Source organism: Stigmatopora nigra, chromosome 18, assembly GCF_051989575.1.
Source record: "Stigmatopora nigra isolate UIUO_SnigA chromosome 18, RoL_Snig_1.1, whole genome shotgun sequence".
NCBI lineage: Eukaryota > Metazoa > Chordata > Actinopteri > Syngnathiformes > Syngnathidae > Stigmatopora > Stigmatopora nigra.
In genome coordinates, this window is record NC_135525.1 from 6500164 (window position 1) to 6522463 (window position 22300).

At 37.8% G+C, this 22300-nt stretch overlaps 3 protein-coding genes across 4 annotated transcripts in view; 2 read left to right on the forward strand and 1 right to left on the reverse strand.

The window, feature by feature from the left end:
- Positions 1-437: 437 nt before the first annotated feature.
- On the reverse strand, positions 438-3099 carry bccip (BRCA2 and CDKN1A interacting protein). Its single transcript, XM_077738913.1, has 7 exons — positions 2900-3099; positions 2707-2781; positions 2126-2206; positions 1947-2033; positions 1691-1878; positions 1461-1611; positions 438-718 (listed from the first exon to the last, which is right to left on the reverse strand). The coding sequence occupies exons 1-7, from the start codon at positions 3035-3037 to the stop codon at positions 548-550; spliced, it is 891 nt and encodes a 296-aa protein (XP_077595039.1). The 5' UTR covers positions 3038-3099; the 3' UTR covers positions 438-547.
- A 222-nt stretch (positions 3100-3321) lies between these two features.
- On the forward strand, positions 3322-9027 carry LOC144211248 (matrix metallopeptidase-21-like). Its single transcript, XM_077738327.1, has 16 exons — positions 3322-3639; positions 3899-3973; positions 4062-4145; positions 4214-4304; positions 4401-4475; positions 4753-4827; positions 4916-4999; positions 5382-5467; positions 5551-5621; positions 5725-5775; positions 6726-7564; positions 7643-7782; positions 7847-7988; positions 8062-8319; positions 8468-8640; positions 8718-9027. The coding sequence occupies exons 2-16, from the start codon at positions 3911-3913 to the stop codon at positions 9021-9023; spliced, it is 2538 nt and encodes an 845-aa protein (XP_077594453.1). The 5' UTR covers positions 3322-3639; positions 3899-3910; the 3' UTR covers positions 9024-9027.
- Positions 9028-14468: 5441 nt separating this feature from the next.
- Positions 14469-22300, forward strand: part of LOC144211240 (C-terminal-binding protein 2) — a 60579-nt gene continuing 52747 nt past the window's right edge. The window contains exon 1 of one of the 2 annotated variants that reach the window (XM_077738310.1): positions 14469-14562. The gene's annotated coding sequence lies outside the window, so the exon portion shown is untranslated. The remainder of the gene's footprint in view (positions 14563-22300) is intronic. The other variant, XM_077738312.1, reaches the window with a different exon arrangement.

Below are 22300 nucleotides of genomic sequence, written 5' to 3' on the forward strand. Positions count from 1 at the left end.
ACAGGAAACATTGACATGGCTTTTCAAAGTAAAAAGCTTAGATTTATCTTTTAGCAACTCTTGGAGAATTAAAAAAAAGAGAGACTACTCGGAAATTAGATGTTTATTCAGTTTATTAGTGTGTTCTTTAAGAAAAAAAATAATAACTCAACTATTAATGGAAACATGGGTTTGGTCAAGTCAGCTTTTGGAGATGAACTGGAGCTAAACCGGTTTGATGGTCTAAGTTTAAAAAGTTTTAAAATCATTGTATGTATGTACAAGATTTTTAAATGCATAGTACCACAAAGTCAATCCAGTAATATTTCGTTCCTCATCTGGTAATGAAACTGCCATTTTATTTATTTTTTAAATCCCTTTTAACAACCCTCTCACTTTAAAATTAGATATCTATTACTGTCAATGGAAGAGAATGAGCAAGTTTGTAGTAGAATATGTAAAAGCACAAAGCACATTTAATTTAAAATAAATTGTAATCTTTTACAATACTGTTCATCTTTCCATAATCAAATTCTGCATGTGGTTTATTCGGTCACACGACCAATAATCACATAGTGAGATATTCTTTCAGTTTTTCCATGATGGCAGGCATCTGGTCTACCGGGATCAACATGACGGTGCGAAACGGCTTCATGGGAACGTCGTCGAAGGACCAGCGGCCGCTCAGACACGAGTCGGCATCCTCCTGCACCGAGAAGTGAAACTTGGTGACGGCGTGCTGTGGAAGAGAAATTTAAAGGTTAACAGGTGGCATATTTTTCAAGTGGTTACTGTATTGGCTCGAATATAAGATGATACCCTCTTTTTTAAGACGGAAACAAATAATAACAATATATTCTAGAAAAAAAAAACATGTTATTTTGCCTCATTCAACTCTAATGGAAACTCATATATCTGATTATTTAAATATGGAAACTAAAGTGCAATCATAATCAAATTTCTGTGTTTGAAATGTAAATGAACCAATCTACTGTGATAAAACAACAAAATTGCAATAACTGCATCAACTTAATTTCAGCACCTCGGACAGAGCCATAAACAATTAAGCATTAAACATTATTCCTTGAGAGGCATACTCAGAATTTAAAAGTAAAAATACATGAAAATGTGAGCATTTATTATTAATTTCACCACTTTAAAAGTAAAAAAAAAAAAGTTTGAATTATTTTGAGAACATTATTTCACTGTTGCTAATCAATGAGTATCAATGAGACAATGCATGCAGAAGTCTAATGAAGAAAAAATATGATTTTAAAAATTCGGAGAGCCATATACACCCATCAAAAGAGCCACATATGGCTCCCGAGCCATAGGTACCCTACCCCTGATTTAGGAGAATTATAATCTAGACAGATTTCTACAATGTCTAGACCCCAATTTTAAATCAATCGACACTTTCCGTCTTATTTTAATGCAAAAAAACATCATCTTATATTCGAATCAATACGGTATTTCATTACCTCATAGAAGAACTCCTCTTCTGCCTTCATGAACATGTATTCATCTGGATTGGTGTTGCCTTTGGCTTCTTTACACGTCTTACTAATCATCAAGAAGTAATGATACTTCCCGACGGGCGTGTTTGTCCGTTCGGCTTCGGATATTTCTTCCCTTTAGCAAAAACAAAAAAAAAAGTCATTATAAAAACAATTCTGATGATTCATTTTTTTTACCAGCTGGAGCTACTTACTGTAGCTGCTTGTGTAGGGGCAGAGCGATCTGTGGCGGCACGTTGATAAAACGCTCGCTGAGCAGGAGACCAACGGGCTTGTTGGTGTTACTGAGCGTCTTCTCCAGCTGTTCGCAAGCAACGTGTCCCAAGTTCTTTTCGCAGTGCTCCAGGATCAGTTCTTTCACCTGGTCCACACACTCGACACCCTATTCATAACGGAAGGACGATAAGTATATCAATAGGAGATTTTGATGGCGGAAGGTGGTTGCTTTACCTTTCGTTCAGTTAGGTTTATCATGGTAATGAAACCGAACACTTCATCCGGGTCGTCGTCATCACTATCTTCGGGCACCTCTGCTTGCTTACAGATACAAATCAGAAGATATATATATTAAGAAAGATATTCTCATTTGTAAATAGATGGATGGGAAAAGTGAAGCACCAGTATCTGACCTTGATAACACTTCCCACTTGGTTCTGCTGAATGATGATGTCAGTCATCTCGGATGTGTTGACATGCGCTTTGAGAAACAACTTGGAAAGAAATAAACCATCAACATGTCAAAACACACGCGGAAAACTTCGGACTAGTAAAAATGAAGTAGTGCAATGGTCGGTCAGTGGTCAAATGAGTGGCGCTCAAAATAGTCCGCCCACTTAGATGTGATGGAGGTCAACCTACTAGGACTGACTCACCTAGACTGGGAATGATGGAAAGATCTTGAATCCCCAGGACCACAAATATGGGAAGTGCAACCATGAGTATGCATGCATGCAGCAACTTTATTTGCAAATTTTCTCCAAATTTAATCTGTGAAATTGCATAATTTTGAGTGTGTGCACTTCTAGGATTGACACATCTGGTCTAAAAATTATGAAAATATCTTTATTTACAGTATCACAAAAGGCATCCTTCTGTTTTGAATGCAGTTACCGTAATGCTTAGACTAATCGTGCAGACTATTTTGATCTTCAGCTCATTTGACCACGATACCGCCAACGTCTGCTGCCTTGATCCCAATGCAACAACTAACCTGTTGTAAAAGTTTCTTGATGCCATTGTAGTCATTGTGCGAAACTGCGTGCGCTTCAAAGTCCACCGTAACTTCCTAAATGGGAATTGAATTAGATTTTGTTGAACTTTATTTACATTCACCGGCAGCTGTGCTAACGTTAAGAAGCTACCAAAGCCAAACATGCAGCCCCTCGTTTAAATCACATCATCACCTCGTTAATCTCATCGGATGCCTCACTGTCCTCTCCAGTGGAATCATCGTCTTCCCCTAAACTCTCCTCCGAGCTGTCATCACTTTCCTGAGGGTTTTCTCCCAAACCAACTGCTCTCTTTTTAGCCGACGAAGCCATGCTGCAAACGTGCACAGAGATCGTTCAACCAGAGTCACTAAAAGTGGGCGTGACGGAGGCGCTCATGGTAACTGGTAACTGGTAACGGGTAAGACGTCATTTTGGCGTGTAACTTTTGTTTCTAATACACTATGATTATTTCCTAATTTTAGGAAATCAAATGTAAAAAATCCTCTCATACTTAAATAAAATGTATGACTATGTTTTTTTCTTTTAAATACTAACAGTACACATTTAAAATGATAATATTTTTGGTCCTGCTGATTTTCCGTAGTCAAAATACGTGGTATGGAATGAACTAATTCTCAAGGGGTGTAAAATATGTTAGTTTGTATGTATATTCGTTATTTTTGGCTTTGTATTTGATCTGGTTTCAAAGATAATATAATTTGTTTGTTTTAATGGACACCTGATCGTTAATATGATTTTTATTTCATGTTTTATTTCTAATCGAGTTAGAAAATATTCTGTTCCCCTCATGATTTTCAGTCACTGGTCTAGATCGCTATTGTACACGCTACAATGTTCTGAAGATGTCAAAATATAACATTACGACAATGGTGTTAATCAAACGTCATGTTACTACGTTACAGGTCATTTAAGTAAGTAGATTCTTCTGATCGATTTTTATAACATTACAAAGAAATCACTAAGTGATCAAGCACGTGTAAAATGCTACATTCAAACAAACATTTGCAATGTCCTTATCAGCAGGCTCACAGTTTTTGGGTGTTGCTTTGTTTTGTATGAATTCACGCCCTACTTCATCTTCACTTCACTTTATGAGAGCTTTAACCATATCCCATTTCTTTACTCTTGCACCAATCATTAAATGATTTACTAAATATATAATTTCTGCAGCCTTAAATCAAGATGCATGTGCTACTTCTGAAAGAGCCAAGAGAGGGAGACCATTCCCCTGATCCTTACATTCAGGTAGTAGAAATCAAATATAGTATAAACCTTTATAATAACATCATATTTTTATCCTCGGATCTCATTATTTTCTCCTCCAACATCCTAGGAAATGGCAGTACATGGCCTTCAAGCAACCCTTCTGCCTGTTCTTTCTTTTAAATTTGTCTCACTTGAGACCCTGACAGAAAAGGTACCATCATCTTTGCCCATTTTGGTGTTATTTTATTTCTTAATTTAAAACACTTGATTTCCACAAAGCTTTTCCAACCGGACAAACATGGTGGCCTCATCTTTACGAGCCCAAGAGCGGTGGAAGCTGTGAAGATTTGCTTGAGCGACAGAAGAGAAGGTGAGACAATCAGGAGGATCTATTTCAAATTGTAAAGATAAATAAACATACTAACATTGAGAATGAACTTAATAACATTGATGTCATTTTCCACAGAATGGGAGCACTCAACCAAAGACAAGTGGAACAAAAAGTCGGTTTATGTGGTGGGCAAAGCAACGGCTTCCTTAGGTAAAGTCAGTTTCTACCAACATAAACACGCAAATTGCCGTTATTGTCGTCGGCACAAGTGACAACTCGATGTGAAACTTTGTAATTGTTCCTGAGCAGGTGCGGCACCTTCCTGAAGTGTGTCCCACCTTCTTTTATTGTCTTTTTTTAAAACAACCTAAAGGCCTCTTTATGTCCGTAATATCTGTGTACTTCTGGGTGGCAGGAAATGATAAACTATTACTGATCAACTGAAAATGGAAAAAAGGAAACTACATTTTTGTTATCTTCTTTGCAGTACGTCATCTTGGCTTGAACCCCCTTGGTGAGGATACTGGGACAGCGGAGGTTCTCTCACGTGTCATCATTGAAAGTAAGTTGACAGGATTTTTAGTCATAAATGAATGGGGTAAAAGGAAAATGTATTGATTGCCCAAAAATGTGTTTATTTCTCCATATAGAAGAAGATACAAGTATCCCACCACTTTTCTTTCCCTGCGGGTCTATCAAAAGAGAAGTCCTGCCTACGGCTTTGAGGGACAATAGTAAGTATTTTTTTGTGCATTTTCCATCACTGGTCATTTAGATTAAATTAAATTAAACTTTATTCATGCCATACTGAACTTTGTTGCAGTAGAAAGATGGTGAAAACACAGACACAAGAAAAAACATTGTTGACCTAAATAAAATTGATAAAAAAATAAATAAGTAAATACATAATAATAATGATAAAATATACATAATAACAATGATAATATATATATATTTTTTAAACTCCCCGTCAAAAATTTGTAAAAAAAAATTGTTGTATTTTACTCATTCCTCTCTAAATATAGTTAAGAAGCCTGTATTTGAAATTCATAGCTATTTAGTATTCTGGTTTGCTGTTCGTCAAACCTTTTCATGACCTCTGTTTTGTGCTGCTAGATGTTCCCCTCGAGACGTTGACAGTCTATCAAACAACACCGCATCCTGATGTGGAAAAGAATCTTGATGCCTATTTCGCTGCACAGGTAGATATACAAGAAATAGTGTTTGGAAATGAAGTTTATGTAGTACACGTTCCTTCCATTTTTTTTAACATTCTCACCTTTAGGGCCCCCCAGCTTGCATGGCATTCTTCAGTCCTTCGGGTGTAAACTTCTGCTTGTCGGCCTTGCGAAGGCTTGCTGGGGAGCAGCTCACTCAAATAAAGGTAAACTAGGAGGGATCACAAACATGCACATTAGAATAAAAATCGAAATTTAAAACTATCTTATACCATGTCACATGCAGTTCGCCGCCATCGGGCCTACTACGCGGGACGCTATGCAAACAGAGGGTTTGAGCGTCAGCTGCACTGCTGTGAAACCCACGCCGCAACACCTGGCGGAGGCAATTAGTAAAGCACTGAAATGACCATCTTTCATACAAGATGAACATTTTTTTTAATTCAATAGGATGTTAGTACAACCTATCAAACTAAATTTGCCTGGGGCAAAAGTACCCCGAAAAATGTAGGCTTAAATATCTAGTGTATCTTTAAAATTCTTTTTGTTTTAGTTTTACACATTTGCACTGCACCACAAAGCTATATTAGTGTGTATTCTATTTATGAGGACATTTTTTGTTTTTTATTGTCGTCTGTTGAATTAAATTTATTGCGCTAATCTTCAAAGTAAGCTTTCTTCAAAGTCCTTTCAAAATCGACAGAGCGTCCCACGACATGTCCGCCCTATTCCAAACTTGGGTGGTATTTGCTTTTCGCAACAAGGTGCAGAACAGCCCCTTACAAAACCTGCCACATGTATAAAGTTGCACTGCTAAGCTTTTTTTCCAGGAGACAAGCCATTCTACCACGATGCTGAATTCCATTCAGCTGATCACTTTTTTACTTCTTTGGACGATAAATGGCGAAAAGATTTTCCACCATCGTGACCATTCGGATTTGCAGATGTTTCACACCCAGCAAGCACAGACCATAATGGACACGTACACAGCAGAGGTAAATTTGTCTTCAATTAATTCATTTATTGTCATTGCCAGCCATTTTAACTGGGAATTATCATGTTTCATTGATGCTGATAGTCTATTTGAACCGAGGTGGAAAATTAGGGTTCTAAATGGTTGTATACGCAGATGTTATTATCTTGTATATGTAAAAACAATGCATTTTAAAAGCAACTCTGGTTCGTCTATCACCGTCAATGGTAGACTGTTAAAAAAACTTATCGTATTTTGGCAAGATCACACAAGTCATTCAATGTTTTTTTTCCAGCTTTTCCTCTCCAGATATGGCTTCATGAAGCCAGTGAGGTGGGAAGAAACACGAGACCAGGAAGAATATCTGGACTATGACAATGGCTTCCTTGATGACCTCCAAGCGACTATTCAGGAAGGCTCCTCGGTTCCCCATTCCAGGGATCGCTCATCTCCAGATGGAGAAAGCCATGCTTTTATTGCAGCACTTAAAGACTTCCAAAAACTGTCCGGTCTACCAATGACAGGCATGTTTGATGACGCCACTAGAGACGCCATGAACAAACCGAGGTGTGGCGTCCCTGACAAGGAAATCGACCAAGAACCAGAAGAAGCCATCAGTCATGAGCCAGACCTTGAGGAGAGTACAGACTTGAATGTTGAAAACAGCACTTATTTGGACACTTTTAATGAGACGATTCAAAACTATACAACAAATGACATGTCTGGTATTGGTAACTACTCTGAAACAGACTCTCTAAATGTTACTGTAAATGTAAATGGTCTCTCTGAGAACAATACTGCTGATTCCAATTCGGAATTCACACCAAAAACCATATCCCTGGACAATAGCATGCCAAAAATGCAGCCCAGTCTAGAGGTAGTGCGCAGGAAAAAACACTTGGCTTCCTTGGTGTTCAAAAGTAGACGCAAGAGGGACCTAGGAGACATTGGACATGCCGCCTTTAGCAAGAATGTCCTGAAGTGGCGACTGATGGGTGAAGGATACAGCAGTCAGCTGTCCATCGAGGAGCAGCGCTACATTTTCAGACTAGCCTTCAGGATGTGGAGTGAAGTCTCACCTCTCCAGTTCGTGGAAGACACCCAATCACCACTGGAAGACGTTGATATCCGGCTCGGCTTCGGAACAGGTACTGATTGAGTTTTTGGAATGCGTCAAGGTTTTTAGACCTTTAGAACATTGCATGATCAAATTTTATGTCATTCAGGAAGACATCTTGGCTGCAATCAGAAGTTTGATGGAAGCGGTCAAGAGTTTGCTCACGCCTGGTTCCTGGGTGACATTCATTTTGACGACGATGAACATTTCACTGGCCCCAATGCCGACAGTGGTATTAGCCTCCTTAAGGTAAGAGTCAAAGGGTTCTCGGATCTTAGCGGGCCTTACATCCTGGTCGTCGTCTTATATTCAGGTGGCAGTTCACGAGATTGGGCACGTTTTGGGTTTGCCTCACGTCTACCGAGCCGGATCCATTATGCAGCCCAGTTATCTTCCTCATGAGGGCAGTTTTGAGATGGATTGGATGGACAGAAAAGCCATCCAGAACCTTTATGGTGAGCATCTCAAGGGTTGACCCCCCCCGTAGTAGATTTCTCAGTCCTAAACTTGTTTCCATATCACTTGCAGGGGGTTGCACAGGTCGGTTTGACACTGTTTTTGACTGGATTCACCGAGAGAAAACTCCCTACGGCCAGGTGGTTGTACGCTACAACACTTATTTCCTGAGGGAAGGCTGGTACTGGCTGTACGAAAACCGTAACAACCGAACACGCTATGGCGACCCTGTCCCACTGCGGGTCGGCTGGCGAGGGCTCCCCGCCGACGGAGTGGACGCCCATGTGCACGTGTGGTCTCGAAAACGAGATGCTATTTACTTTTTTAAAGGTAAAATTCCCTATTATTCACTACCAGTGTGTTCTGAATAAACTATCACTTCAGAAACTTCCACTGACACATTATAATTCACTGACAATGCTTTTACTCTTTCCTGCTATGTTGTTTACTAGTGTGTCATTTCTTTTGTGTGTTTTAGGTATTCACTTCTGGAAGTATGATAGTGAAAGTGACAGAGTCTTCAGACCGGACCCTGAGGGCCACCACTATCCCAGAAAGATTTCAGACGGTTTCCCAGGAATCTCCGGCCCTATCGACACGGCTGTATACAATCGAAAGGAGTCGCAGATTTACTTCTTCAAAAACAATTTAGTAAGCCCTGTCAATCCAAAAAAAGTTTTTGTTTTAAACAAGAATAAATCATTAACTAGAGTTTTGTTTTCCAACAGGTTTATGCCTTTAACGTAGGGTCTGGCAGTACAACACCAGGTTTCCCCAAACCTATCAGGGAAGTGTTCCCACCAGCAGCTAATGGTGACCACCCTGGCGGCAACATTGACGCCGCCTACTTCTCATATGCACGCAACGCCATCTTCCTCATCAAGGGGCGTGGCTTCTGGCAGGTGGCCAATGGGCGGGACCGCCGGCGCCGCCCCTTCCTACCACGCAATGGCTTGTTGCCGCGTAAGGAAGTGGATCAGCACTGGTTTGACATCTGCAACGTGCACCCCTCTGCACTCACCCTGACAAGATGATGAGGTATTAATTACATATAAATAGCTCCTATTTTAGTATTTTATTCCATTTAGTTGAATTTGAGCCTTATTCCCCTAAAGGTGTTCTATTCATATTTTGATGACTAAAACAGCCTTGTTGTTGGTTCAAAATGAGTTCAATCTTTGAAGCATGGAAGGGAAATGTAATTACCCATTTGCCGCTTTAACGGGTGATTTCTTCACCCCATCAATCATAAGAGTGTGATGTAAAATTTAAATGAAAAGAGATTGAAAAAGTAGTACCCGCTTTTCTTTTTGGCCGCTTTCATTTCAAGCTCATCAAGCCGATGCAGCGCTACACAAACGAGACATTGATTTGGTAATCAATATGTACCTGGAACATTTATTAATTCAGCTGTTTTTGTAACTAGAGTGGGGGGAAGCTTTGGAGACCCCCTAGTGGGAGGTGAATCACTGCCTGCAAGGAGGAATCAATTTTAAGAAAAGGCGGAAAATGTCAGAGTGAGATTATCTACCCTGCCTTGTGATATTTGTTATAGCAGTTCAACCTACTGACAAATCTAATCCACAAAGGCAAATGTCCTCATTTCTTTGCATCCTTGTACAAAAAATGATGCGTAATATAACCTGACAGAAAACATTTTAGGACTTTAATGTTCCTTTTCTAAATGATGCATTGAGAAACATTTTAAAAAGGGCTTTTGTTGCAGTATCAAAACGTCCAGCAGTGGGAAACCTCCACCCGTAGTAAGCACCAAAGCAATTTGAACTGTATTCACTTAACACATTATTATGTTACAATGTTGACATTTCAGAATGGTACAAATGCATAGAATGCCTATCAAGAAGTAGAGAATAAACTCTCACCTCAAAAACGTTCACTGCCAACCCTTTTATCGCAATGGACATCTACTGCTGTCTTGTCAGTGGCTCTAAAAGAATGAGTAGTATTAAATCAAAGCACAATTACCAGGTTGAATGTATACATACTAATCTTTTGTGCATTGTCCTAACCATTGTCACGGCTAGACTGGCACTCATGAGCTTCATTATTATGCAGTAGGTCCCCAACAAAGATGTATTTGTCTGAGGTTTGTTTGTCTGCATGAGCAGAGTGCAGGGAAAGAGGGAAGTATGGCCAAAGAGCGCACATGCTCCTGTGTCTGCGAGATCCTCTCATGCTACCAGACAGGTGCACCTTTCGTTTCTAGCAGGCACATGAAAGGCGGCTGCTGGATTCATCTCCATTTCACTCAAAGAGACAATGTAGTATTCATGGACAATGTTAATGAGGATAGGGATAAAACAAAGCAACAAACTTAGGGATATCTGTTCATTAAGGCGGATTAGTGAAGAGATTTCTTTTGAAGGAGTCCTGTAAGTACCATTTTTTTTATTTACATATTTAGTCACAATTTTAGTCTTTCTTTTTCAACCTTGCAGAAGAGCTAATTTGTAAACTAACTAGAATCTTGATTTTATAACACATTTCCTTCCATTTGCTTAGTGTTATATTGACATTGACACTTTGTAGTTGTAGTGACTTGGTTTTCAAAGTTAAGTGATTTTTTTGCGGTTTTCAAACTGGCATAAAAACACCAGAAAGAGTTTGCCTGGCATCTTAAAATTGGCACAACTTGGCATTTTGATACCTATTAGTTTAATAAAGTGATTTATTATAAATCATTTTCTATCTTTTGACATATTTCAATGTAAATCTTCAAAATATGGACACCTATGCATTATTGACAGGTGCACTCTATAGTTAATAAAAGTTTACTGTTCTTCAGAAAATCCTTCTAAATCACTTGACCCAAGTTCAAACAAGAAAGGCCACAGTCCATTCCAAGAAAATTGATGAAAGTAGCATTTATAACCGCCCCAAGATTTTTCCTTATTCATGACCTCACTTCATCTGCCAGTAAAGCATTGAATAATTGAAGGAATTATCAGGCCAAGAGATCCAAAAGCCCCTTAGAAATGTGTCATGCCCTTGAGCAAAGCCCTGTCAAAAAATAATAATAAAAAAAATCCAAATGCCTTATTCGAGGTGGCTGCAAACCCAAACCACGTCCTGCCCACGAGCAGCTTTAATGACGCCACCGACAGCAAGCCAACTTCGACTGGCGTAAAAACAGCGGGACACCACGCACGTCAAAAACATTTAGCATTCCGTGGCAGAATGCTGCACTCCTATTTTGTCTCCTCGCCGTCATTTTGCCATGCCGCCAGATTTGGGGTGAGCCTTTTTTTGCACAAAGAATGTGACTGACGCAACATTAATCTCCCGCACATAACAAGATGCCTGGCATGAGCGAGGCCCGGCGATGTGGCGACGTCTCTCCGCATTTCGCAGCGCTCTGTCACACGGCTTTTCAGCTTCTCCCTGCCCGCCACTTTGAGAAATTCTCTTTTTAGATCAAACAAAAAAAATTGGAGAAGGAGGTTAAGAACTTTTAAGCATCCTGTAACAATACGCATGACCTACATGTGACTGAGGAAGAGTATAAATCCCTTATAAAATTCTCGTATGCGAATGCTTACTGATTGTACTGACTGGTTTCGACTTTAACATTTTCTTGAAGTGGATTAATGGTCAGTCACATGGTTTAAATAACCAACTCATTTGTATCACTGAATTCAACAAGTGGGTCGGTGCTGCAAATACTAATTGCAGGTGAAAGTTTCTGAAGTAACAGTTTATTTGTGACCTATTATTATTATTGGCTAACTGCATGTGAAAGTTTCTGAAGTGAGAGTTTATTCGTGACATTATTATTATTATTTTTGGTATTGATCTTATACATCTGAGAAGGCATGAGTTAAAGTTTGCAGATTAATAGTTTTTAAAGATATAAGATAAACACTAACAATCAAAACAAAAGATTATTCTGGGGTGGAAAAATACATTTTTTAGTAAAGTTTATCTGCTGATTTATGACAGGTCGCTACTGCTGAATCTAAAACTTAATCATTATCTTTCAAAAATTGTTTTTCACAATTTCTTATGCTTTATTATAGTGCATTTAATTTCCCACAGCGAGGGAAATAATAGATACTGTTTGAATTCATCACATCAAAGTTTTTTTTCTGAATCATCTAAAACATTGTTTGTAATTAGTTTTTATTAACAAAATGGAGTTTTTATTAACAAAATGGGTCAACTTAAAAATACAAAATACAAATACATCTCGCCAATTATTAGTGAATTGTTAAAATCAGCTAATTTTTCTGCCAAATTACTATTCTTTCAAATAAAGTAGGTTAAAAAAACAGCAAATCCAGCCATCGGTGAAAATGCAAAGCCTAAACCACAAACATTCCAGTGCTTAAAAATGAGTGAGACCATTGAAGAATTAACATTCACTTGACTATTAACCCTTTGGTCTACCAAAAAAAAAAATCAACTATGCTTTAAGGTGAAATGCTTCAAAAATAAAAAGCTCCCTGTAGGGCTGATTAAACTGGCAAGCGCGACGACAGTCTCCAAGAATCAAACAAATAAAAGTACTATACCCATTGCAGTACTATTTCATCACACCATGCAAATTTGTGACATGACATTTTCCATTTGTGGGAGGCCTGGAACGCCTGGAAGGATTTTTTTCACAGACATTTTAGAACGCCATATGCCTATTTCCAAAAAAAAAAAAAACGACGACTGACAAAAACTCGCGACTTAGTTTGTGTTCTTGACAGCGCTTCTCACATGTGCGACCATGCGTGGCAACCCTCACACCCCCCGACTCACAGCTGCCACTCAAAGTGACACAGTCGAAACCCCTGTGTTTGTGCCAGGGGTCAAAGTTCATGGTGAGGTGGGGCAGGAGACGCTGAGACCAATTAGCAACCGCCTCCGCCACGGCGAGGACCGTGGGGGAAGCGCACGTCGTGTTTATTAGCTACTTACCAAGCGGCTAAATGCTACATAATGCATGAGACTACACAATGGTTAATTACATCTCTGTGATTGGGATTCCTCATTGCAGTGTTTGATGGTCGATCCCCGGGGACGACTTGTAATTACGGACTTGTTTTTTCATTTGGGTTAGCCTGACGAGGCCAAGATGCACTTATACTCTGTGACGGGGTGAAATGCTTTGAGATTTGATCAATTTCAGAGTTCATTTAACTCTGAGTTTGATGATGTGGTCCAGAAAAAAAGCTCAGGTCTTAACTCATTCTCTCTGCCATTGACACCGAGAGATGAGAGTTTGATCGTAATTTATTGAGTATTATATTCGGGATGGGTACCCAATTTATTTTGGCAGCCAGGGTTGGCAGTGCCAGATCATGTTTCATTGGATGTGAATGTTTCTGAGGTGAGAATGTATTCAAAACTTATTTAATGCCATTGTCGGTGATAAATGTTGAATCGATTTTGACTCTGAATGGTAGTCAGCGAAAGTGAACGTTTTGGAGCTGGGTGTTTGTTTTTTGTTTTGTTTTTAATAATTGAAAAGAATGGAAATGCCATTAAATTAAGCCTCCCACAAAAACTTTTGTATTAAAATAAACTGAAAAATCTGAAAATATTACAGTGCAATTCACAAATATGTATGTATTGATATATGTATGTGTACACACATATATACATACACACATATGTACATATACATACACATACATATATTTATATACATACACATACATATATTCATATACATACATATATACATATACATACATATATACATATACATACACACATATATACATATACATACACATACACATACATACACATACATATATACATATACATACACATACATATATACATATACATACACATACATATATATTGTAATTAAAACACTAACAAGGAGTGTTTCAGCTATAAAATAAATGATCAGCCTAATTATCCATGGGAAATGCGTTGGGTGGGCGGGGCAAACAGGGTCTCTTTGACCACTTTGATACTCTGCCAGCAAGACCCCATCAGACGATTGTTACAGGTGCTGCTGTAATGAGGTGGGCTTGAATGCTTGCCGTTTATTTGAGGTAGGGACAGCGGTCCAATTAAAGCATAAATTACAAGAGAGGTATTAGTTTTGTAAAAGCAGGTGTACCTTATATTATGAGGCGTTTGTCGGGAGAGTTAAAAAGTGAGATTTTTTTTCTTTTATTTAAAAGGACGTATTGGTCTTTAATGAGCAGGCAGAAGAAAAGCTTGAGTTCCTTTTCCTGCAGCCACAGCACATGACGGACACGCTAATTGACTTTTTTATTGCCAATCTTTACTGCTGTAATGAAGTTGGGACTGTTATGTTTCTCTCATTACCTTTTCATTAAAGATATGACGGGGAAAAAGCGGGTTGCCATAGCGATGGCTCTACCATCCTTACCAGTTGCGGGAGCTAGTTTACTCATGTCATGAAATAACCAAAACCTAATTTTTAAAGAGGGTACCTTTTTTCTTCTTCCTAAGGCAGTTTTTTTGTGTTTTACATCTTTGCAGAAAAATGGGATCAAGCAAAGCGAAAGGAGTCAATGTGACATCTATTTTAAAAGTGACAACCACCAAATCTTGCACAGAAAGTCAGTACATACTTGGGTAAGTTCATTTTTTGTTGACTTTAATGTATTCCATTTCAATTTAAAAAAATAATATAGAGATCAATGACATTAATTAATTGCAATCTTTAACCGTTATTGATATACTCATTAATTTGGCCATCGCTCGCGTTATTTCATCATTTAATTCATTGCCTCGCATTTGTAGGCTGACTTGTGTCTTTAATATTTTTAGTTAAATTGTTTTTTTTAACTGTAAGGTAAGTCTGTTTATGAAAAGAGTCACACATTGTTTTATGAATATTGATTTAATCTTCCACAATGTACTGCTGGGTTAATATAAGGCAATCAGAAGATGTTTATTAATTTTTTTTACCTAATTTAAATTCACAACTAAACTAGGGAAATAAGCAAAAAACAATTTTGGCAACATGTGAGGTTTATTTAATTATTATAGAACTTTGACTTAATACTGTGCTTAACAAAGGTTTATTAGAGGAAAGTTTAAATCCTGCAAAGTTTCAACTCGTGAACCTTTATTGCTTTTTACCCTAAAATCTGTTCAACGAATTTTGCTCTGCCAACTCACATATGGTTGCCATCTTGCTAAGAGTTACTCCAGTCTATGGTGTGATGCCCCTTTTTATTTATTACCCTTCCAATGAGACAATCTCGTCTCCTAATGAGCCCTCTTTCATTTATTTATTTATATTTTTGCCTAATCGCATCCCATGCCATAAAACCAACGCGTCTCGTTCACAGTTTAATGCCGACGTCCATCTGCGTACGCCAGAAACACTCTGTTATCGCCAGGGAGGGAAATTAAACGGCAAAGTTAGCAGATGCCGTCGTTTTGGAGAAGTATCTCCGCCATAGTGTGGGAGAGCGAGAGACATTTGCACATTTCGGTGTGAAATGGGGGGAAAAAAAACAATTACTGTAAAATGAGTCAATATTTGTTCAGCGGAGTACACGTGTAAACGAGCTGAACGTCTTTATCAAGACGCAGACACGACTGGAGGCATAAAAAAATAAAAATTCAACACTGATGAGAGGCTCGTAAAAGGCCACCGAGTAAAACCTACCCGGCATTTTGCCTCGGAATGAAAACGCCGTTTGACAGTGTTTTCATTTGCATCCTAATGCCTCGCCCTTGTTGCTATTAATTTACAGCAATGGGGCACGGGCGGAATGGTTCATCCTTAAGACTGCCGGGGGAGCAAAAACGTAATAACATTAGCACCTTGACTCGAGTGAATTATGCCGATAAAACATACATACTGAACCGAATGCCTAAATCATGCTCAAGTGGTGTATTATTAAAAACGTACAGTTTTTTTTAGAAGGCGATGTGAAAATAGCCAAATTTCGAATGGAGGTTGTGTACACTAAAGTTGAATACACGTATATAAACACAAAGTACTTTGAAATATGAATTTAATTCATTCTCTTACCGCAAGTTCTTATACGGCGTGCACAATTTGAAGCAAAAAAAACATATAAAATATGGGAAAAACATATAAGTTGACAGGTGATTGCTGATTATGAACATAGTCAAGGCTGAATCACATTCCTGGCATTTACAATATTTATAATGTTTTCCCCTTTAACATTAAGCAGACATAACCTTATTTTTAGTGGAGGCACTCATCTTAAGTAAATGTTGATATTACCAGTGACATAGATAAGTACCATTTAAAAAAAAAAAAACATCACAGCAAGTGTATTATAGAACACTGTTTGATATTTTTGTTGTCATATTTCTTATACAATTTTGGCTGTTTTCATTAAGTGTTATTACATAAAGTGTTCTCTGTGTAAATGTGCCTATTTGGAATATTCAATTGACAGCCACAAGAGAGCTACATACGGACCGTATGTGATTTCATTATTAGATTCATTCGGACTAGCTTAGAATGTACCACGCGCACCTTTTACCCCCGGGTGGCACCGCTTAATTACTTTAGCTCATTACAAAGCCAGCCATCGCAAAAGGAAAAAAGGGGGGAAAATGCATGGAGGGTGTCGGATTTGCCGCTTGTTTACGCCGTGGAATTATTGCAACGACTAGAAGTGGAATAATTATAGACAAAAATGTTGAGGCACAGTTATTATCCTCTGGATTGATTAGAGGGACTGCAGAAGCAAAAAAAAATGACTAATCTTCTTTTGCTAATGCCATGTTTTTTTGCCTTGGAGATATTTGTACCTCTGCGGTAATGTGATCGATGCTAATTTGATAATTAGATGGTTTTTCGGGGGTGTTGTAGTGGAATGTTGAAACTAAACTTTATGTGACAGTGTTGCACGTGTAAACCATTTAACCTATTTTCGCGCATATATTTGTAACTAAAATAATGTTGACTGAATCAAGGCTACGGCTTATATGCGCATAAGTATACTTCACATTAACGAAACTGCAATGTGACGAAGACGAAACGCCATAACGCAAGACAATGTGGTCCATACGGTCATTTATTTCAAAATAGAGAATAGTCTTGTAGTAGATAATTAAAATATCAGCCTTGATACGTAATGTGCATCTCATTCTATTATTGCACCTATAGACTTGGTGAAATCTAGTCCGCTTCAGACACACTTCTCGTTGTACTGATTCTCCCTTTAAAGTAATACACTTGTACTAAAGTTGTGAATAGGGGAGCATCTTATACAAGCGAAATCGTAAAATTCCACAATTTTATGGTAAGTTTAAGGGTACGACTAAAAAATGCGAAAAAAATGTTACCTGTGAGTAGTGCTCGGATTTTTTTTGTCGATGTTGTAAGTAAAAATCAGATTTAAGAGTTTGCACCAGATTCGTACGAATAGATCAGAAAGTGGCAGAAAGTTCACGTCAGTTTTGGGAGTTTGTCTGCTACCATTTTTGTCAATAGATGTCCAATTGTTTTGGAAGAGGAGGAATGGCAGCGATCATAAGAGTATTAGAGTTGATAGTATTAGTAGTACATAACTACAGAAGTCATTTTTTCCCGATGAGTCTATCAGATTCAATTTTTGTTGTTGTACTTTTGCAAAATTGCTTCCAAACAACTATTCATTTGTCTTACAAGAATTGTGTTATTCTTGTTTTTATTTGAAATGATCAGCTCGCGTGCCCCTGAGTTTGAAGTTCATAACATTTGGTTGCTTACGTCTGCCTTTTTTCTTAACGCTACCTGAACGTAGGCGAGACAGAAACTGTAGACAAAGGGCATGTGTTTACATTGTGTACATTTTGCGTCCCACGCAGTGTCTCTTAAATTTGACATTTGAACCTCCCTCATGTTGGTTGAAATATACTGTCTGACTGTATTTTGACGGTGGGCTTCTTTTAATAGAGTAACACGCATATCCGTTCCTTTCAGCCCCTTTTTCAAGTGCAGCCAATACAATTTAATTCCATTTGCCAAGCAACTTATAAATTTTATCCAATTTCACAGATGAACACGTTGTGCCACCCCTCACGCCTTGACATGAAAGCCGCCTTTCGCTTTCCTTCACATGTCGGCTTACTTGCTTCGTTTCCGTAGCGACTGTTTTATCGTAACCAAACAAAACGGAAATTTTGCTTTTCAACTTATTGGCTGATATTGCTACAAATTTGTTCATTTGTCTACCGTTATCTCTGATCATTTAAATATGTTAATAGAATCTTACGCAGAGAATGTAAAAAAGCTAATAACGTTATTTACGCAATCCGTCAAATTCATCTTACTAACCTAGTATTTCTTTCTGATTTTTGCTATCGCTGCTAAATTGGAAAACAAATAGATTTCAAAACCAGATTTGAAAATGAGCTCCAGTCCGATTTCCGATTGTGCCTACGAAAGACAACAATACATCACGATTAGACTATGTGCAGACGCTAGGTGGCGCTTCTCCTTATAACAAAATAGTTTTCGAACATGTTTACATGGCCTTACATCAGCGAGTTAATCTCCAACAAAGATTTAAATATAACAACGGATTCTTTTACAACTGAATGAAGTTGTCTCCGATGTATGGACTTCTTCGAAAACGCTCCACTTCTTCCTTCAATTGCGTGAGTCTTTTAGCCGTCACCGCATCAGGGATTAACAAGTCATGGAATGTGGTTGGAATGCACAATAAAAGCATCACCGACAATGCCCCCTTCCCCCCCATCCTTTCTCTACCCTCCTCCCGATTTACCGTCTGTTTCTGCTGTGTAAAGCACTCGAGTTGCAGATTTTTATTTATTTCTTTATTTTTTTTGCGGAGCATATGACGTGTCAGCAGAATTTCGACTATAGCGTGAGGAAGCCTGCCAGTGCGGCAGTCTTGCGTCACTAAGTTCCCTTACTTCGGAATGAAAATAATTCGTTTTTTTGTCTTAAAGTCCAAGGCCGTATTCTACTTTGTATAGTTAACATGTAGTTCCTCTGCCCTGCTGTGTTGAAATTGTTAAATAATTCATTTAAGAAGAAAAAAACCCAGATCTGAAAATTGACAGACCAAAAAAAGATGGCCAGATTGGACACAATGACCCTGTCTTTTTCGGACAATCCTAGTAAAGTCAAAGTTGTGAAAAAGTAACCCTGATGTTTTTAATTTAGCAACTCCCGACTCCCTCGAGTGAAGCCTGCAGATGATGTCTGCTTGGCAGCACAAAAAAAGTTATTAATGGCGCAATAACAAGTGAGCTTGCCGGGCTTGGCGTATACTGGCCTGCTGTAATGATTTTTCCACACACAGTTTGAAAGCTGGTGTCCAATTTTCAAGCAGTTCTTCATTCAATAGCTCTTTTTTTGCAGTGATTGAGCAAGTAGTTATTTGGAGGTTGCTCTGTAAAATCTGGGGCAAAAAGGTGCCTTGAGTTAAGGTTTCACTTCTTTGTTGACGTTGATAGTCTGGGAGATCTTGGCAGTGAATAATTCTTGCCAGACCTCCCTGTTGAATTGGGCTGTTGCCATTAGTAGGAGTTAAAGAGTTAACACTTGAAAACCCAAAACATTATTGGTTGTCCATAATTAAACATAGCAGTTTATAGTAGTGTTGTATATCTAAATATTCTATTACATCTGTAACTTAGGAGACAAATAAGAATTTTATTTTCTTAGTACTACAGTTTTGAATTTTCTATGTAATCTAATCTTTCATGAAGCAGGGTCTTCACTTTAGAAACCTTTTTACTGCTCATAGTTTACATGTTTATTGAGTTATTCAGCTTTGGCATTGTACATACTTTAATCCAATAACTTCACTAAAATAATGGAAAAGGGACGTTTTTAAAGTATTTTTCTTATGATAAATTCTGTGGCATTAGAGAAAATATCTTCAAATCCTATTTTTATAGTATACATAATATTTGACCCCTAAAACTATGTAATTGAAGCAGAAAACATTTGATTTTTTGTTTGTTTTATATTCATTTAACTTACATTCAACAATTTAAAAAAAAGCTACTAAAAACAGGATTTAGTCCATTTTTAGGTCAACAACAATCAAGATAATTCATCAAAATACTTTACCATGGTTTTTGCACTATAAGCCGCTACCCTGCAATTTATATAAGTACTTTTCTCGTAAAAGTTGCTAGGTGAATTCGATCGTCAAGTGCACCTTTATGTAGAAAAATTACAATAGGTGTTGATTAGTTATGGCAGACATACTCATAAATTGAAGGAAGACTAATTGTTTCCTAACAGCAGAAAGAATGGCAACATGTCCTTTTGTGACACACCGCAGGCAACCCTCTTTGTTTTTCAATCCCCCCCGTCTGTCCATTACCTACACACACACATACATAGACACACCAGACTGTAAGTCCCAGCAGGGCACTGCTCCCACTCTTGCCGTCCTCCGACCCACTTCGGATGTCTTCTAGCTTGCACCCGACAGCACAACCGCTCCGGGGTAACTTCACACAACATGGCTACTCTCCGTCTTTGCCAAACTGCTTTCTGTACATTTTTTTTTACACAAAATGCAGTTTAAAATCTAAAAATTAGAAGTATCTATTTAATTTATTTCATAATTAGGCAGATAACTCAAAATATGTTGCATGTAAAAACTGTAACTAATCCTTAATCTAACAAGTATTTGGAGATTATTTGGATGATACGTCCTATTAATAATACAATACCTCGGAAATGTATTCAAATAAGAAAAATTAGTACATTCCCACGTCTTTTCCAATTTGAAAAAGCTATCCAACATTATAACCAGGGTTCTTAGAATTATTTTTTTGAAAATCAATTGTTTAGCACCAAAATACATAAACTTGCAAAATATTTTTATGTATTAAGAATAGTCCAATGTGATATATTGAGCTCTTTTGATTCAGATTTTTCTAACTTTCAGTTTTTCATTGGACATTTTCTTTTTGTTCTGTAAAGTTTGTTTCACTAGTGTAAAATAAATATAGTATACAGCAATACTATGTATGTATTTTGCAATATAACTCGGGATCATTTTGTCATTTATAGCACTCAATACTTAACAATCTATTAAATACACCTTTTTTCACCTGATTCCGATCCTCTAAATATAATGCGGTCGGGTCCAATTTCTGATTAAATCTGACTTATCTCAAACCATCATAAACCAAAGTATCATTTCATACTCTTTGAGCAACACAGGTAAAGTTTAAAAGATAAAAAGGATAATAATATTAACTGTGGCATTATTCTATCATCCCAATGCCTAGAGACGCAGCCCCACCTCTGTTTCACATAGCAGTGCCTTCTTCAAATGCACCAATCAATATCAATACAGTAATAAATGTATTACAGAGTCTTAGGATGATGGTGCGTTACTGAACTTCCTCGGAAGTCTCATCGATTGCGTGCGTCGAAGGGGTTAACGGCGCATCCGCATCCCGCCATCCATCTCCCGCTTGCATATCCATGTCAGTAATGATTAATGAACAGGCGCTTGAGCGTTAACGATGTATTTCTCCTACTCCTCGTGAACGACAAAGCGTCAAAAGTAAAAGATAAGGCTATGGGAATAAACAACAATAGCTCGCCGGGGGAAACAAATTGGGTGTCGCTGCAATAATAAAAAGGCCGTTTTCCATCAAAACACTCCAAAGTCATAAACAGGCAGGCGTCTTGGATTTTTATGTCTGTGCTGTCATTTGAAAATGCTGCTTTGTAATTGAAAAGGTTATTTTTTTCAATCAACAATCTTTTAAGGTGGCCACTTTGTGGAAATTGACCCCATTTCAGGATGTCATTAAACGCAATATGGACACAATTAGGCTATTCAACTATGAGCCATGATAGGTTGTAGTGATTTAAAAAATATATAAATCTACAGGACAACATATTTTTAATGCTTAACTTGTGGTTTCCATTGAGTTAATTTTCTTTTATCTCGGGTAGACTTAACCTTTGTCACTTAGCATCCAATATTTGACTCACTTGATGCCCTCCAACCATAATTGATGACCCGAGGATAAAATTCAAAACCTTTAAGGGCAAGTAACTACTATTAATAATAAAAAAAACATAAAATTAACCCCAAAAAGACCAGCATTTTGAGTCATGTAGGCTATAATATTTACATTTGCCTTAAAAGTGTTGTCTATATATGACCCAAAACGTGATTTTTATATAATATGCGGATGCCAGTTCTCAATTATCCATTTATTATATATATATATAAAAAAAAACAATCAAAAACTAGACATAGCAGACAAATTTAACTCATAGCCATATTTATGACCTCCGTGACCCTTAACCTTTTTCTCTTTTCTCATCATATTACATACACCAGGCGAGCCCTCAATGGGTTTATTGACAGCAAGTATTCGA

What these genes read in the sequence shown, in the direction of transcription:
- bccip (XM_077738913.1), bottom strand. Translation starts at nt 3,037, where the DNA reads ATGGCTTCGTCGGCTAAAAAGAGAGCAGTTGGTTTGGGAGAAAACCCT. An exon ending in TAAACCTAACTGAACGAAAG is followed by an intron (nt 1,879 to 1,946) that starts GTAAAGCAACCA and finishes CGTTATGAATAG; the next exon opens with GGTGTCGAGTGTGTGGACCA. An exon ending in CCCCTACACAAGCAGCTACA is followed by an intron (nt 1,612 to 1,690) that starts GTAAGTAGCTCC and finishes TTTTTGCTAAAG; the next exon opens with GGAAGAAATATCCGAAGCCG.
- LOC144211248 (XM_077738327.1), top strand. Translation starts at nt 3,911, where the DNA reads ATGCATGTGCTACTTCTGAAAGAGCCAAGAGAGGGAGACCATTCCCCT. An exon ending in CCCCTGATCCTTACATTCAG is followed by an intron (nt 3,974 to 4,061) that starts GTAGTAGAAATC and finishes CCAACATCCTAG; the next exon opens with GAAATGGCAGTACATGGCCT. An exon ending in CAAAGCAACGGCTTCCTTAG is followed by an intron (nt 4,476 to 4,752) that starts GTAAAGTCAGTT and finishes TCTTCTTTGCAG; the next exon opens with TACGTCATCTTGGCTTGAAC.